The 15,769-nt window shown below is 50.3% G+C and overlaps 1 protein-coding gene across 2 annotated transcripts; it reads right to left on the bottom strand.

The window, feature by feature from the left end:
* Positions 1 to 1,247: 1,247 nt before the first annotated feature.
* On the bottom strand, positions 1,248 to 13,973 carry RCN1 (reticulocalbin 1). 2 transcript variants are annotated; one of them, XM_044919268.1, is made up of 6 exons: positions 13,597 to 13,973; positions 9,391 to 9,584; positions 8,154 to 8,320; positions 6,384 to 6,444; positions 3,307 to 3,506; positions 1,248 to 2,394 (listed from the first exon to the last, which is right to left on the bottom strand). In XM_044919268.1, the coding sequence occupies exons 1-6, from the start codon at positions 13,848 to 13,850 to the stop codon at positions 2,287 to 2,289; spliced, it is 984 nt and encodes a 327-aa protein (XP_044775203.1). In that variant the 5' UTR covers positions 13,851 to 13,973; the 3' UTR covers positions 1,248 to 2,286. The 2 variants fall into 2 exon arrangements, with proteins under 2 accessions (XP_044775203.1, XP_021540400.1); XM_021684725.1 differs by having other exon boundaries at positions 8,154 to 8,332.
* Between the last annotated feature and the right edge of the window lie 1,796 nt (positions 13,974 to 15,769).

A 15,769-nucleotide genomic window follows, 5' to 3' on the forward strand; every position in this document is an offset into this window, starting at 1 on the left:
GATTCAGCAAATGTGAGCTATTTTTTAATTATTTACACACTTTTTTCCCCCTGAAGAACATTCTCTTTGATGAAAGCTAACAACCTCTCATCCATTCAGCAGGTAATTACGGAGTACCTATTGTAGACCAGGCTCTCCTGCTCTAGGTCCTGGGCAACAGCAGTAGATAAGACAGACCAGACCATTGCTCTCATGTTGCAGCTTGGGGAAGATGGACCGTGTACAAACAAGAATACATCAAATGGTGCAGTTGGCTGCAGGTGGCCCCCCCAAAAGATAGGTCTACCTCCTAACCCCTGGAACCTGTGAATGTGACCTTACTTGGAAAAATAGTCCTTGCTGATTTAAGTAAGGATCTTGAGATGAGATCATCCTGGATTATCAAGGTGGGCCCTAAATCCAATGACAAGTGTCCTTATAAGTCACACAGAGGAGACAGAGAGAGAAAGGAAGAAAAGGCCATAAGATGGAGGCAGAGAGTAGAGTGATGAGCCACAGCCAACGAGCACCTGGGGCTGGCAGGATCTGGAAGCAGCAAGGAAGGATCCTTCCCTAGAGCCTCTGAGGGAGCGTGGCCCTGCCCACACCTTTATTTCAGACTCTGGCCTCGAGAACTGTGAAAGACTAAGTTTCTGTTGTTGTAAGCCTCCCTCTTTGTGGTAATTTGTACATCAACCCTGGAAAACAATGGCTTAAACGGCAATGTGTACCAAGAAGAGAATAAAACGGGGAAATGAGACAAAATATAAACAGGGACTCAAATGGGATCACCATAAATGATGAGAGCATGGGAGGCCCCATTGTGGAGGTACCGTCTGAGTTCCCCGAGGACGTGGGAGATGGGTGTTCTGAATCTGAGGGGCAGCAAGTGCAGAGGGCCCAACCTGGGAATGAACTTGGTGTGTTGGAGGACCAAGAAGTTAGTGGGGCCGGCCCTGGGAAGTGATGGGGTCAGTGGTAGGGAGATGCTGATGCAGGAAGGGACCAGACCCTGAAGGGCCTTGTAGGCCTTGAAACCCATCTGAGAGAGACTTACAATGACTCGAAGATGCCCTTACTAGCAGAGAAAGAAGTTCTGCCTTTGTTACATAGGTAAATGTGAGTATATTCTAAACATTCTAGTAATCAGATTAAAAGCCCAGAGCCTTTATCATCTAATCATGTAATCCCATCCCACTGTTAATTCTGTATGAACAAGAATGTCACAAAGAGTGCGTGTGAGGTCAAACACCACAGGACACAGTAGAAAATCCTCAGTGGGATCCTTTATTTTGTTCATTATTTATAAGGTGAAATTTCAGCCTGTAAGAGATGTTTCTCCCAGTTCAGCCAATGGCTTGTAACATCACCTTGTCCTAATTCCCTGGTGCAGCAGTCCCCAGGGTCACAGCTTCCCCGGGACCAGCCAGAGTGGGTTTCAGAACCCCACAACGCCGGCCTCCCCAGGATCCCACCTCCTCATTCCTGTCGGCGATCAGCGAGGAAATGAATTGTATTTCTGTTCACTTTTTTCAAAGCTCAGACCTACCTCATTTACATGTCAAGAAAATGTTCTCAAGTATAATAAAGTGTTTATCATTTTCCCAGAGGTCTTCGAATGAATGCCTGACATTCCTTTCTTCCCTACCTCTAAAGTTCCTTTCTTTTTCACATTATCTTTCTTGATTGCTTCTTATTGTAAAAACAAAAAAACACAAAGATATGGATTTGTTGTGCACATTAGCAGGTCCGTACAGAAAAATGCACAGAGATTTTATATACCATCAGTGACAGCTCAGAGTATAAAGTCAAGAAGGAAGAATCTGGAATATTAGACGTGCTCTGAAATAAGCCTACATAGGAGGATACCACTGTAGCTTCATCAGACGTTTCTCTCACCAACTATTCAACAGTGGCAGATCTAAAAAATGTGCAGTTAAAATACACAGCAGTCGCTCCATACACTGCCCCCCAACTTCTGAATATAGGGCTCTTCCCCATTTTCTTCCCCTTTTGTTTATGTTTAACGGAGAAAGCTAAAAAAAATCTTGTTTTAGCAAGTATCCCTGTAGAGTGTCGCGATTGACCAAGATTTTAATGTGTTTGGAGAGAAGTCTTACTGAAACAAGAGCGATGACTATTTTCCAGTAAATAGTGAGTGACAAATAATTTTAACCCCAATCTGAGGTTAGAAACTTGCTTTTTGGGGGGCCCACAACTGCTATAGACGAGACAACTGTAGCAACCATCCAAGACAACGAAAGAGAGCCTATGACAGTCTGCTGTATGCTTTATGCGGAGGAGGTATCAAAGCTCATCATGGTTTTTTGTGAGATCTTCCCCGTAATTGGTGGCTTGGCTTCCGACAAACATGTTCCAGTTCTCCAATATCTCCTCTTTAGTTAGCTTTTCATCCTGCAAGAGAGAGGAAAAGACCTCTGTCACAGAAGTTCTGGTAACTCTGAGGAACAGTTCAGCGTGAAGCTCCCATTAATTTCATGAATTTTCAACATTTAAAATAGTGCATGTCATAATTAAGAAGCTGCTAGGTACCTCCTTCACCCACCATCACTGCCCTGCGAAATCCAAACCGCAACAGCCTCCGGCCTTAAAAGTTGCGCTAAAATACATCAGGCAAGGCCTCAAGGAATTCCGAAGCCAGAATCCAGTCATGTCCACAAGCAGTGCTGGCTTTCCCAAAACAGGCCCCAAAGATTTCCACTCCCCCTGTATGGCTTGACTGCGGAACTCTCCTGTCTCCCGAGAATGTGCAGCAGTGATCAAACTGGGAAGAGGCAGGGCTTCTTTCTAAATCTTGTTTATTTATTTGGATATTTATCACAAGATACTGAAGCGCTGGGCATCCGAGCCCTCGCAGGACGAGCTTGCTTCAGGCTGCCTGGGATGTCAAGGGATGGGCATCCTTGTGCCTGACACGTTAGGGATGTCTGATAAATATCTGCTGACTGACTGACTGACTGACTGAACAAACCTGTCCTCGGGCAACTCAGGGTATACCTCAGAAATCCAGGCCCGGCCCACGGCAAACAAAGTCACCGTTTCTGCAATCCTCAGAGACGGGAGGGAATTAAGTGTGTGGCCCTTAGCGGACTCTCTGGGAATGTCTGGGCCTCTAATGAGTTCACCGTGGGTTATCATGGTATTGGCTTAATTAAGTTCACAAGTCTCTAATGTAGGGCAAGAATGAGAGAAGTCAATAAGGACGCGGCCGCATGGGCCAATGCTATCACCAAAGCAGCAAACAGAACCAATCTTATATGTAAACTGTCTCCCTTCAAGGAACCATTCCTGGAGAACGTGAAATACCTTGTTTTTGTCTGACTCATACACTAGGTGCCTGGCCTCGGCCTGAGCATGGTCGTAGTCCTGAGGGAGGATCCAGTGGCGAATCTCATCTTTGTCCAACTTCCCGTCCTTGTTGAGATCCCGGAACTCATTGAACTGCTCCCGTTCTGACAAAACCCAGTCTGGCTCAGGGCCGTTCTCCTCGTGGGAAAACATATCCGCTAGAAGGGAAGGCGGTTCTTGGTTATGAAGAGAAGCGGGAAGGTAAGTCAAGGAAAACCTGACCTCCTGAGTTTTTGGAAAGATCATGGCCCATCAGGAGCCCTAACCCAAATGTCTGGTGGGCAGTTTCTGGAGGATAATGACGCACTGATTTAGCCACTGTGCAGGCCGCCTCGTGGAATAGAAAGAACGGAGCTCAGGAGCCCGAAGGTGAATCCTGGCTCGTGACTTAGTTCAGTGACAGGGATTATGTTACTTAATTCAGTGAGTGAGTCTTAAGGTGTCTTGTCTGTAACATGGAGGTAATAATTTACAAATCACACTCTAAAACCCAAACCAGCACTATATAGGTGAAAAACCAGTAAAAAAGACCAACATCAAGCACTTCCTACAGTCCAGCTATTATATATAAGATACTTTACACACTTTTTTTGTTCTAACTTTCATAATAATCCTAGAAGTAGGTACTGTTAGTATTCCCATTTTATAGATGAAAACACTGAGGCACAGCCTTAACCCAAGGACCCGCAGCTAGTATGAGCTTGAGGCTACATAGGAGCAGGGTCACTCTGCTTCTACCCCTGGTCTTTTTTTTTTTTTTTTTTAAGATTTTATTTATTTATTTGAGAGAGAATGAGAGAGAGAGAGAGCACATGAGAGGGGGGAGGGTCAGAGGGAGAAGCAGACCCCCTGCTGAGCAAGGAGCCTGATATGGGACTCGATCCAGGGACTCCAGGATCATGACCTGAGCCGAAGGCAGTTGCTTAACCAACTGAGCCACCCAGGCGCCCATCTACCCCTGGTCTTAACCACTTATTCCTATTGTTGTTTGTATCCTCTCCAAAGGGCTTCCCCATAGATCATTTTATTTCATCCTTATAACAATTCTGTAAGATGAATCATTATCCTTATTTTATGAAATGACCAGGAAGGGCAAAGAAGGTGAAGTTTAGGTGCATTGTTTGCTAAGTCACTAGATCTCCTTGGAAAAGACAGATACCCTGTGGGCAGTTTTCTCTTTAATGGAAACACAGCTTGGAAATGCCAGGTGGTAGAGAGAGCGGGTAGTGAATGAAGGCAAAAGAGAGACAAGACCCTTGGTTCCGCCACAAGGCAGAGCCACACTGGACACTTGAAGACTGTTTCTGAGCCAGGGCTGTCACATTTATTAGCTAACTTGGGCTTCACTGAATCCCACAAGCACGCATGCTGTGTATTCCCATTTTCCAGATGAGGAAACTGAGGCTTATCATGATGACATGACTCCCACAGGGTCGCACAGCTAGTAGGTGGAGAAGCCAGGACTCCCAAGTCCAGGGCTCTTCCCACCGCACCATATCACCACCGGTCTTCTGTTCACTCCCAGCAGAAAAGAAGGCTCCTCCACCAATGAACTCACTTGCTGGACAAGTCCACACGTCAGGCCTCTCCGACTACGAGCCGCTCAGAATTGTATTTTCAAGCACCATGCCCCCGCGCCTCCCTCACTCCCCAGTGTAAAGAGTGGAGTGTTTCTTTTAGGCAAAGCCACTGACTTTGCACCGTTTGAATGCAGAGTTCAGGAGGGCCAGGAAGAGCACACGCTTTTGATCAAAAGGGCTACATTGCGTGTTTCAATCCGTCAGCCTTCTCTAATTCCATCAGCACCATCAAGGCGAGGCGTCTGCAGCTCTGAACCGTCCCTCACACGCACCCCGGGCACGGGGAAGGCTGTGCGGCTTGCACCGACGAGGGGCCTGTCAGCGTGTTACTCTCTGAAGGTCGTGCCACTGAGATCGCTTTAATTACCATGGTGAGAGCTACCTGTCGGTTACCACACACCCGAGGACAGCGCTCGGGCCTTCAGATCAAATAGCACTTCTCCTGATGAGAAGAAACTTTGCTCTTCATTACCGAAAGCACGTGTTCTCGTGCACGGGGTGGCAAAGTAACGTGACCCCAGACCAGAGACCGAGGGTGACGTGCACTTCAGTTTTACGCTGAAAGGTAATAAACTGCCTCTATTAACTATGGGTATGAAAATTATATGCATCCCATCCCTCAAATGACTTCCCAGCTTTTACTTTATTGACACTTGGGAGCAGAAGAGCTGCCAGGAGAAGGCACCTGCTGTTGGGAGCCTTATACCGGGGCACCCAAGTGACCGCGGTGAGGGTCAGATGGAAATGTCCAAGGGGCCTGCGCCAGCCCCTTATGCTGGGAGGCCAACCGGGCTGCTCGGAAGGGCTGCTCACAAGGCGGCTTCTGACCCAGCTGCATGAGTTTGACTCCATCAGTGCCTGGTACCTGATAAACACACCTCTTGATGCTTAAGTGGAGCTCATCAGAACAAAATGCGAGCTGTGGTACTCCCAAGGAAAGCATCAGAAAGCAGAGGCACACAATGGCTAACCATGGGCGGCTGGGCCCAGGAGACGAGGAGTCACCTCTCTAAGAAGGAGGGCCTTTCTGCAGATGCTTAGGCATATAAACTGTCACATCCATCACAGCTCCATCTGCTCAGTGCTTCGAGGCCCCACGGACTCACCATCTGACTTTGGGGTCTTTCTCCGGACCCAGTCTGCTCTGGCCTCATGGAAATCTGTGGGATCTCCACGCCCATTTTGCAAAGGTAAAACTAGACAGTGGGGTGGGGGGGCAGCTCTCAGAGCCGTGGGGCCCACTGCTGGCCACTGTGTGACGTCTCCTAAGTGCCTCCCACATACTGGCCCCTGGGGCTGGTGTGACAAGTCCCTCCGCAGTGGGAGGACACAGGAGTGACAACTTCAGACTTGCAGCTGTTGCTAAAAGAGACGTCTGCGGAAAGGAGCTCGACATGTGGGTGGAGGAATGTCGCCCTGTTGGGAGAGCTGAGCAAGACTCCAGGCCACACTCACCAATATACTCGTCCTGATCCACAAACCCATCCCCATTCTTGTCGATGTCCTCCAGGGTTTCCTAGGAAGCAAAGGGGAATAGAGAAGGGAAGATGGCAATGTGCTCTAAGTAAATCTGAGAATTCTACCTATTGTCCTCCTTGGTCTGGCTTTTATGGCCGAAAATGCTTGGAAGCTTTTGGCTCGCCTCCTTACCTCCGTGGGCATGAGTTTCTTATCTGTAAAAACTAGGCACTGGCTTCTGTTCCTCCTTCCCCTTCCCCCAATTTTAAGAGCAGAACACTCTCTTCAAATGCAAATGTAAGTAAAAGCCCATAGGGACTCGGATTTTTATCAAGAAGCCCTGCCAGGCCAACCATCTCCACCATCCAGCCAGACCATCCCCTGGGGTACCTGTGAGGAGCCCAGCTTGAGAACCACTGGACCGGGTAATCACAAAAAACAGATTGCAGGGCTGAGTGGATGATGAACACTAAGTGGGTGTCATGAAAATATGAAACGATGGGCAATTACAAAGGAAAAGTATATCAGACTTTTGGATGTATATGTTCTGCACTTAGTGCACTTGACTTCTTAATTAGGTTTATTGCTTGGGTGAGTAATTAAATGAATTTACTTTGTCACAGCAACTCAGAGCCATCCTGGGCTGAAGCAAACAGCCGACCGGAGAGCAGAGAGCCAATCCAGAGGCACGTAATGCACTTGTGGACAATTCCCGCATCTTCATCGTCCTCTAGCGAAGTAGCTATCACTACATGGATGGTGGGTGGTAGAAAGAAATGATTCTTAGAGCCACTGCCCAGTCCTCGGCGTCAAGGTGATCACGAGAGTAAAGCATGAGGCAAGAGTGGACCCCATCCACCAACTGGGCAACTAAAATAGTCCAGAGCTGATTATCAACAAAAACTTCAGTCACTGGTTTCCCAGCATTGAAGCAGTTAGAACTGGCCTGGGGCACCTGCCCAGGAAATAAATGATGGCATTTATTTTACTGTCATGGAAAATGAAGACGTTTGGGACCCCCCCCAAGACACTATGGAACGCACAGCCATCCCTCAAAGGCTCAGTTGGACCCATGCATCCTCCCAAGCCCCCCTCCTAAGAGGAATGTCCTTCCTGCCAGTTTTACTTGAAGTCCCCCTATGGTTTAACGATCACGAATTCCCTTTCAGAGTCTTTTTCTAGTTCCCGCAAGGCTGAAAAATGGGACAGAGACTAGCTTGTGGATCACTGAACCCATCTGCTCTTTCCGGCACACATCTGAACTGTATTTCCCTGCCTTGTCCTATCTAGAAGGAGCCCGTGGAAAGTAGAAGGAAGGGATGATTCATTTCTTGGCCAGGACAGTAATGGCAGACTGTTGCCTTCTCTTCATTCCCTTTCTTTTCCTTTGTGTCTCCCAGCTGGTTGTTCCAGGATGACCTAGAAGCCACAAGATGGTGGAGTACAAGGTGGAAGGCACCTGGGTACCTGACAGTACTTAGAGAAGTGCCCAAAAGGCCCACCTGACTCAAATCATCTGCACTGGACTTGGTAGAAGCAAAAATAAGCTTCGTTTTCCATGGCTGGGACTGGGGCTGTTTGTTACAGCAGCTAGCCTGCCCTGACTAATCTATTGGGTAGACAAGTATTCCCAATGTATTCCACTTCAGAGTTCTTCTCCAATTCCCGTCAGGCTGACGAATGCTCTCTCTTTGGAAGAAGGGACAAGACTGTGGTACAGATTTCACTCTGGTCTTTTCCCAGTTCAGGCTCTTTTAATGATCTTACCAAAACCACAATTTCCTTCATATGCTCAAACTCCTCAGGGTGCAGAAAGGCGGTGAACTCCTCCCGAGTAGCTGTCTGGTCACCATTGAGGTCTGCGGCCTTGAACCTTCTCTCGTCGCGTGGCAGCATCTTTTTAAAGGTGTGATGATCCGAAGTATCCTGAAACTCTGTGGGGTTTCCTGCAGGACGTGTGCAGAAATGTTTGAACTGGCTGCTACAGAAAGCACTTCCTTCTAGATCACTCATCCTTCGTGCCCAAATGGTACACACAGGACAAAAGGTCCCGAGCCACTGAGTTCTTTGAAACATTTCAGAATGCCTTTAGTATCTGTCCCTTCATCTCCCTACCTCCCCCATAATCCAGGCCCTAACAGCTTATTGGGGGCATTATAGCAAATGGTTAAGAGTGCTGGCTTTAGGCCATATAGTCATACTTTTCTTTGCAGAACCCTGCTTTCATCATATCATTCTTTTATCTAGAACATACACAGGCTCCCCAGTACCCACGACATTCTAAATGTTTCTGTCTGGCTTTTAAGATCTCCCTTAACCTAATAATGAGTGTGTGCATCTCTGGCTCTCTCTCCCATGCACCCAGTGGGGCTGCATCCTGTGCTTTGCATGCATCCCTCTATCATTCCTCACAAACAAGCCTGTCTTCTATTCAAACCCTGTCCACTTCTGAATGCACTCCTACCCCTTTGCTTCTCCAGCTGACCCACCTTCTCCTCTTATTTCTATCTCTCCAAATATATATCCATTTTTCAAAGCCCAACCCCCAGACCACCCTCCACCAGGAAGCCTTCCTTGACTGCTCCAGCCCACTCGGATCTTTGCTATCTGAAACCCGGCAGCATTTTGAAACCGTGCCACAGACACGTTTCATCTCTGCTCTGTTCTCTTTGTTCTTTGTGCCTCCAAGATCGTAAGCTCAGATTGGGCAGCAACCTAAGTCACATCTCATGACCCCGAGATGATGACCTAGCCCAAATCAAGAATCAGATGCTTAACCGACTAAACCACCCAGGACCGTGGACCCCTCCCACTACTCACCACCTACAGCTTCACTCAAAGTAAGCAACTCTGTACATTCTTAGTAAGCAGAGGAGGATGTTACACAAGCAGGTTCTACTTAGTGGGTTGTGACATCTCCCCGAGGTGGTAGATGTGTCAAGAGAGAAGAGAGGCCTTGTTATGAGACCCCCAGCTGTGCAAGCACTCTGGCAGCACCTCTTACCTAGGTAGTAACCATAGGTGGCTTGTTTGTATTCTTCCCAGGAAATTTTATCATCTTTGTCCCGATCATAATCCTTCCAGACTTTGGCGACATTATCGTAGATGTATCTCTTCTGCACTCGTTTGATCCAGGTTTTCAGCTCCTCAGTGGTAACAAAGCTGTCCCCATCACTGTCAATTCGATCAACAATCTTCCTGTAGTTAAAAAAACAAAACAAAACAAAACACCAAACCCACAAGGCTATTATCAAGACTTGTGTGATCCTGATCTAGAAAAAGATCAAACACTGCAGAAACTAAAATGCATAAACAACTGAAATGAAATCAATGATGCGATCATGCGGACACAACCAACTGATCAGAGTTGATCTGTAAGATGAAACCTAGCAGTCTTCTCTAGGTGCAGTCCAACTCCCTCACTTTAGAGTGATGGCACCGAGGCTGAGGGAAATGAGATGACTTTTCTGAGATCACACAGCTTGTATGTGCTATGACCAGGGTAGGAACCCACATCTCGGGGCTCTAGGGCCAATGCAAAAAAAAAAAAAAGGAAAATTCTAGGTAAACCAAAAGATAAGTGAATTCTTCTTTGCTTCTTCTTTTTTTAAATCTCACAACTTTGGACTCAAAGTCTTGAAACTTAAAGCAGAAAGAGGCCAGATCTTATTGGCCAAAGCATAAGATGTCAGGGATGAAAGCCTTCACATCATGGGAACTATTCAAGAAACTTGACCAGCTGAGCAGCTGCAGAAGTCTATACCTCTGTCCTCAGGGTACGGATGCCTTGGTCCAGTGGTGTCTCCTGTTCCATAGCTGGCCCCAGGTCCAGCGACTGCCCACTAGACTCAACGGAGGAACCCCAAACCCTAGGCCAAAGCAAACTTCAGGTCGGGAACTCACCAGTGTCCATCTCTAGGCCCGAGGGTCCCAAGCTAGGGGTGCTTTCCCTGTGGGGAACTTCAAGGACACCCACAAGCTATTTCTAATGCTTAAACACGTTTTACTCTAGTAGTCCATTTACCTGGGATGAGGTCACCCAGGCTAATTAGGGATTTGTTTCTTTGCTTTGGGCTGCAATCTGTCAACTCAGTGGTAAATGAGTTAGATCTCTTTGATTAACAGTTACTCTTTGATTAACAAGAAATGGGGGATGAATTCATTAGTACGTGTGAAGTCTCCATCGCCTACCTGAGTCTGGGTGGCTGAGCTGCTCCTCTTGCTCAGGAAAGCGTAAGCGCTCCCCACAGCTTTAATGTGTCCCCTCATTTGCCATTTTAACAGGTCTCAAGACTAACAAAGACTCAAGGCTTCCTTCCAGGGAATCACAGCCCCTCGGGGTCTCAGTTTTCCCGACTATAAATTGGAACACATGCTTTTACAAGGGATGTTGTGGCGAATAAAGGAGAGAATGTGTGCCTGGCCTCACTAAGGACAGTCATCCAGATCACAGGCGGACAGAGAACTCAAGAGACATCCAGCGAGTAACAGACATGAGCAGAGCCTCCCGGCAGGGCCTCAGGCAAACCTAGAGATGTGGGGCCAGCCGCCTGCAAGGCTGCCCATCTCTGCTCCAGACAGTGACTGCCACGTGGGAACGTAAGTCGACCGTGTCAAGAGAAACCAGAAATCAGGGTCAGTACGTGACATCACTCAGATGGTATTTTACGTTTCTCTAATACCGCGCAGCATGTCTCTGACTACGTGTGGCCTATAGGCCTCCACTTTGCAGCCCCCTGGCCTAGGTGTCTCCAGGGGCCTTAGAATGGTCACCTTTTCAGAATATAACGTCAGGTGGTGATTGCGTGGATCCAGCCACGCTCCTCCCTCAGCAGCCCAAGCTTGGAGTGGGGGGTAGCGGGGGGGGTGGGGTGCTGCACCAGGAGCTGTGGACAGAGAGGTGGCCATTCACTCTCCAGCCCGTCCCAAACGGCACCCATCACTTCCAAGCCTCCCCCCTAGCCTGGATTTACCTTACAGGTGAGTGGTGTGTCCACTACCTATCCGGTGGTTGAGGCCAGAGACCGGATGTCCCCCTGGGTTCCTCCCTCCTCTTCCCCACCTCCACGCTGAGTCAAGAGCAAGTACGGACAGTTCTGCCTCCCACATGTGTCTGGATTCACCCTCTCCTGCCCTGGGGACCGGCTGGGCTTGGTTCAGGCACTCAGGGCCACTCCCCTGCCCCTGGTCTCCCCATCTGAGCTTCGGTTACATTCTCTGTCCTGCTGCTGGTCTGACGTTCCTAACAAGTTTTGGGGATGATGACATTTTGATGGTGTACAAGATAACATCTAATCTTCACCTCACAAAGGTTCTTTCTGCCTCTGCCCTGTCCCTTTACTGTCCCGACACTCCTCATCCCCCAGAACAAGTTTCAATACCTTTACAAGCAGGTTGTTTTCTCCTCGGGAATGCCTCGCCCTGCTGGTACACCTGGCAATCTCTGAGCCATCCCACCAGTTCTGATCAGGGGGCATCCGGAAGCCCCTAAGCCCCTCTCTCCAACCTGCAGCCCCAGGGGCTCCTTCTCCCGAGTGCAGTCACTGTGGTTCAGACATGCCACCACCACAGTGGTTATGCCCAGCGTCTGCTTGTGTCTCTCTCCTCTACTTCTGACTGTAAGGACTTGGAGGCCTAGAGAGTAAGGTTTTAACCTTTGTATCTCCCAGGTATCTAACACGGTGCTTGGCACAAGCAGCCATTCAGATGTTTGCTGCATGACTAAATGAATGATCGTGTTCATACACGATCAAATACAGACCGACCACCAGCACTAGTTCTTGCCACTAGGCTTGCCTGTCATGAGAAAGGCAGTAAAACCGGAAGCTGTTAGGGCTGCAAACTGCAGAGTTCCCTACTCCAAATCCCAAAACCTCTCCTCCTCCTCCCTGGTGGCAGTGCTGCAAATGGCTGCCTCTCAGGGTCCCAGAATAAATCAGTTACCCAGTGCTTCCAAGCAGTACAATAGACTGAACCCATCAATGGCCCCCATTGTGAAGTCCCGAACAAGAAAAGTACTTCTCTGCAAAATAAAAGGTGATTGTTTGGAGAGGACTTTGAAGTTCAAAGATCTTTTATCAGAGCAGGCAGATGGTGCACCTACACAATAGGTATAATTTAGCCTCCGATTTTAACCAACCACACTGGCCTTTGGTAGCCCCTGTCAGCACAGGGATGGCTGTGTCCTTTTTCATGTAGCAGGACAAGAAGATCCTCCACCCCCAGGAAGCAGGTTCCGGGAGGCCTGGTGCCCAGTAGGCCGGGCTACTGGGACCACCCCCGCCCCCCAACGCCAGCCCAGCCCAGCCTCCACCTGGGACCGGGTCTTGGCTGCTGATTGCTCTGTGGAAGGGTTCCCAGATACCTTTGCACGAGCCCAACTGTATCCCAGGGAAACTGGAGAGGGTGCAGAAATGTACCAAAGTTTTGTTTTCCAGGTTTGGCTCCTGATTCAACTGTCTTCACCAGTGAAATTCACAATCTGCCACCACACCCTCCAGCTTTTGGCCCTCATTGCCAAAGGACTGGGTGCCTCCGCAGACATCTGCGGGGCAACAGAAATTGGGGGACCAGTTTCCATTCTCACTTCCCATTCCCTATGCCCTAATGCCCCTCTCTTCTTGACAGGATCGTTATAGCCCTACTTCTGCTATCCCTATCAGCCGGAAGGCAAGAACACCTCTGCCCCCGCCCAGGAACTCCCGGCCAGGAATCAAGCCTCTCCCTCAATCTGCCCCTTCATCTTCTATCCATTTATGTTCATCCTGGAGACCTTCTCAGCAGTGTCACAAACCCTCCACTCCGGGAATGGGGGGAGAAGAGGGAAACTGGGAGGGTGGGGAAGAGCTCATATCACTAAAATGCCACTGTGCACGAACTCTTCTTTTGTACATCCGCTGCCCTCCCTTCTGATGCAACCGAGGGGAGGGGGCGGGCCCTGGCCGCCTTGGCTCCCGCGGCCGCTGCCACGTTCTTGCCTCCCCGCGGGAAGCCACCCCGGGCCCGGGCGCGGTGGCGGTCTCCGCATCGCGGCCCCGGCGCCCGCGGACAACTCCGCGCCAGCCCCGCGGCCGTGCCCGCTAGTCCCCGCCCTCCGACCGCGCGCCCGATTTCGCTTTCGCTTTGCGGCGCGCGTTCCGCCTGGCGGCCGCCCCATCATCCCCGCAAACACCTGCGACGCCCCCGAGCGCGGCCCGGACCGCGGCCTCACCCCAGCCTCTCCTTGCTCTCCTCCGAGGTGAGCTGGTCGAAGGTCTTGGAGTCCTCTTTGCCCAGGAAGGCCTCGTGGTCGTACTGGAAGCTCTGGTTGTCCTCGGGCGGCCGCTCGCCCAGCTCCGAGTCGGGCCGCACCACGCGCTCCTTCCGCACGGTGGGCTTGGCCCGCAGCGCCCCGGGCGCCAGCGCCAGCGCCAGCAGCAGCCCCAGGGCGAGCCCCAGGAGGCGGTCGAGGCCGCCACGCGCCATCGTCAGGGCAGGAGAGCGGCCCGCGGGGAGGCACCGAGCGAGCGAGGAGGACTGCGACTCGGGAGTGGGGGCTCCCAGCGCGGCGGCGGCGGCAGCGGCAGCGGCAGCGGCGGTGGGGGAGGGGACGGGCCCGCCCCGCGCCAGGGAGAAGGGGCGCGTCCCGCGCCGCGGGCAGGGAAGCTTCGGGCAGCCCGGCTCACGCGCCCATTGGCCGCCGGGCTGCGAGCGGGGGGAGGCCGGGGCCGCCGAGCCACGTCGCCAGCCCGGGTGGTGGGCGCGGGGCTCGGGTTTCGCCTCGGCCCCTCCCCGCGATCTCGTTGCGAGGGGCGGGCCCAGGCGTACTGGCCTGGGGACCGGAGGGCTCTTAGGAAGACCGGGAAGAAGTTCTTTGTCAAGCAACAGATGTTCGCGATAAAATTCCCTCTCTCTTCTCCCAGTTCCGGAGAATTGAAAGGGGGAAGGAAGGGAGGCGTTGCCCCTCCCCAACTTCCAACGGGGCGCCCGAATCCCAGCCCTGGACCCTGTCCCAAGATGCGCTCCGTTTTAAACCAAATGCAACCCCACTTCCCCTAACTGGGAGTCTGGTTACAAACACAAGAGACTGGAAAGAAACCAGGGTGGCTGAGGTCCCCTAGAAACGAGGTCGCAAACTCAAATGTCTAGGAGGGCCAAGCAAGTAGCTTCAGTGTGACGTGGGGCCAGCTAAACTGGGCAGTCCTGCGCGTTCCCGCTGCCACGAGTGCAAGGCCCCAAACTGGGAGATAGTTCCGTTTCCCAAAAGAAATCAGGATTTCAGATGTCTAATGTTTTCACTTCTACACAATGGCAACTCATTTTACGAAACACTACGTGATTTAAACAAATCTTGTCTGTACATTGAATGCAAAGTAATGCTACCAACATAGAGAAGCTCTGTAGAACTGTCTGCAATCATGGAAATGTTCTATACCTGGCCTGTCCAGTGGTGGTTATTGAGCACTGGATATGTAGCTAATGTTACTAAGGCTTTGAAAATTTAAATTTAAATAGCTACATGTGGCTAGTGACTATCATATCATACAGTACAGGTCTAGGGCAATGGTTCTGTGTCACTGCCTTTTGAGACTCATTGAAAACCATGGGCCTCCTTCCAGAAAAATGCACATACAGCTACTGGCAGGAATGTTTGATAAAATGTGTCAGGAGATTCATGGATCTTCTGAAGCCCCACGGATGAGCCTCCGGTTAAGTATCCCTGGAAGACTAAAGCTGCGGTTGAAGAGAGGAGCCCTCTCCCGCAGCCCTGGACAGCTGTACTCCAGAGCTTTTCCTTTATCTTGTTCTGCCCTCCATCCTGACCATCTAGAAAAGGTCACTGAGCTGTGCTTTTTGCTCTGGCAATAAGGACGCCAGGACATTATCAGCATAGATCCAAGTACGTTTTTTATGAAGACTTCTTTCAATTAATGAACAATTATTGTGTGACCATCATGGCCTAAGCACTGGACTGGATGATCAGGATACAATGGGGAGCAAGACAGTCATGGTCCCTGCAGAGCTATAGTGTTTGTATAGGTCATTCAGGAAACTGAGCACCTGCTAAATGTCAGGGCTGTGATGGGTACTGGTTTACTGAGTAGCAAATTAGTGTGACAAGTGCTGAGGGAGGAAGGCGTTGGGTATTATGGGGTACATCAGAGGGACAAGACCCAGATTTGGGGTTCCATTGAGGAAGGCCTCCCAAAGAAAGGGGCATCTAAACTGAGACTGAAGGTGAGTAAGCTAAGCCAGACAGCAGGGGTGCGGGCACATGCTGGGAGGATAAGGTCCCTGTGAGCTGGCGCAGAGAGCAGTGGAGTGTGAGGTCCTACCCTTGTGACACTGAGATGTGGGGATGTAGTCCTCGGTGCCTCACCAGACCTGAGCTGACTTCATGGGGC

The sequence above is a fragment of the Neomonachus schauinslandi genome, chromosome 11 (genome assembly GCF_002201575.2).
Source record: "Neomonachus schauinslandi chromosome 11, ASM220157v2, whole genome shotgun sequence".
NCBI lineage: Eukaryota > Metazoa > Chordata > Mammalia > Carnivora > Phocidae > Neomonachus > Neomonachus schauinslandi.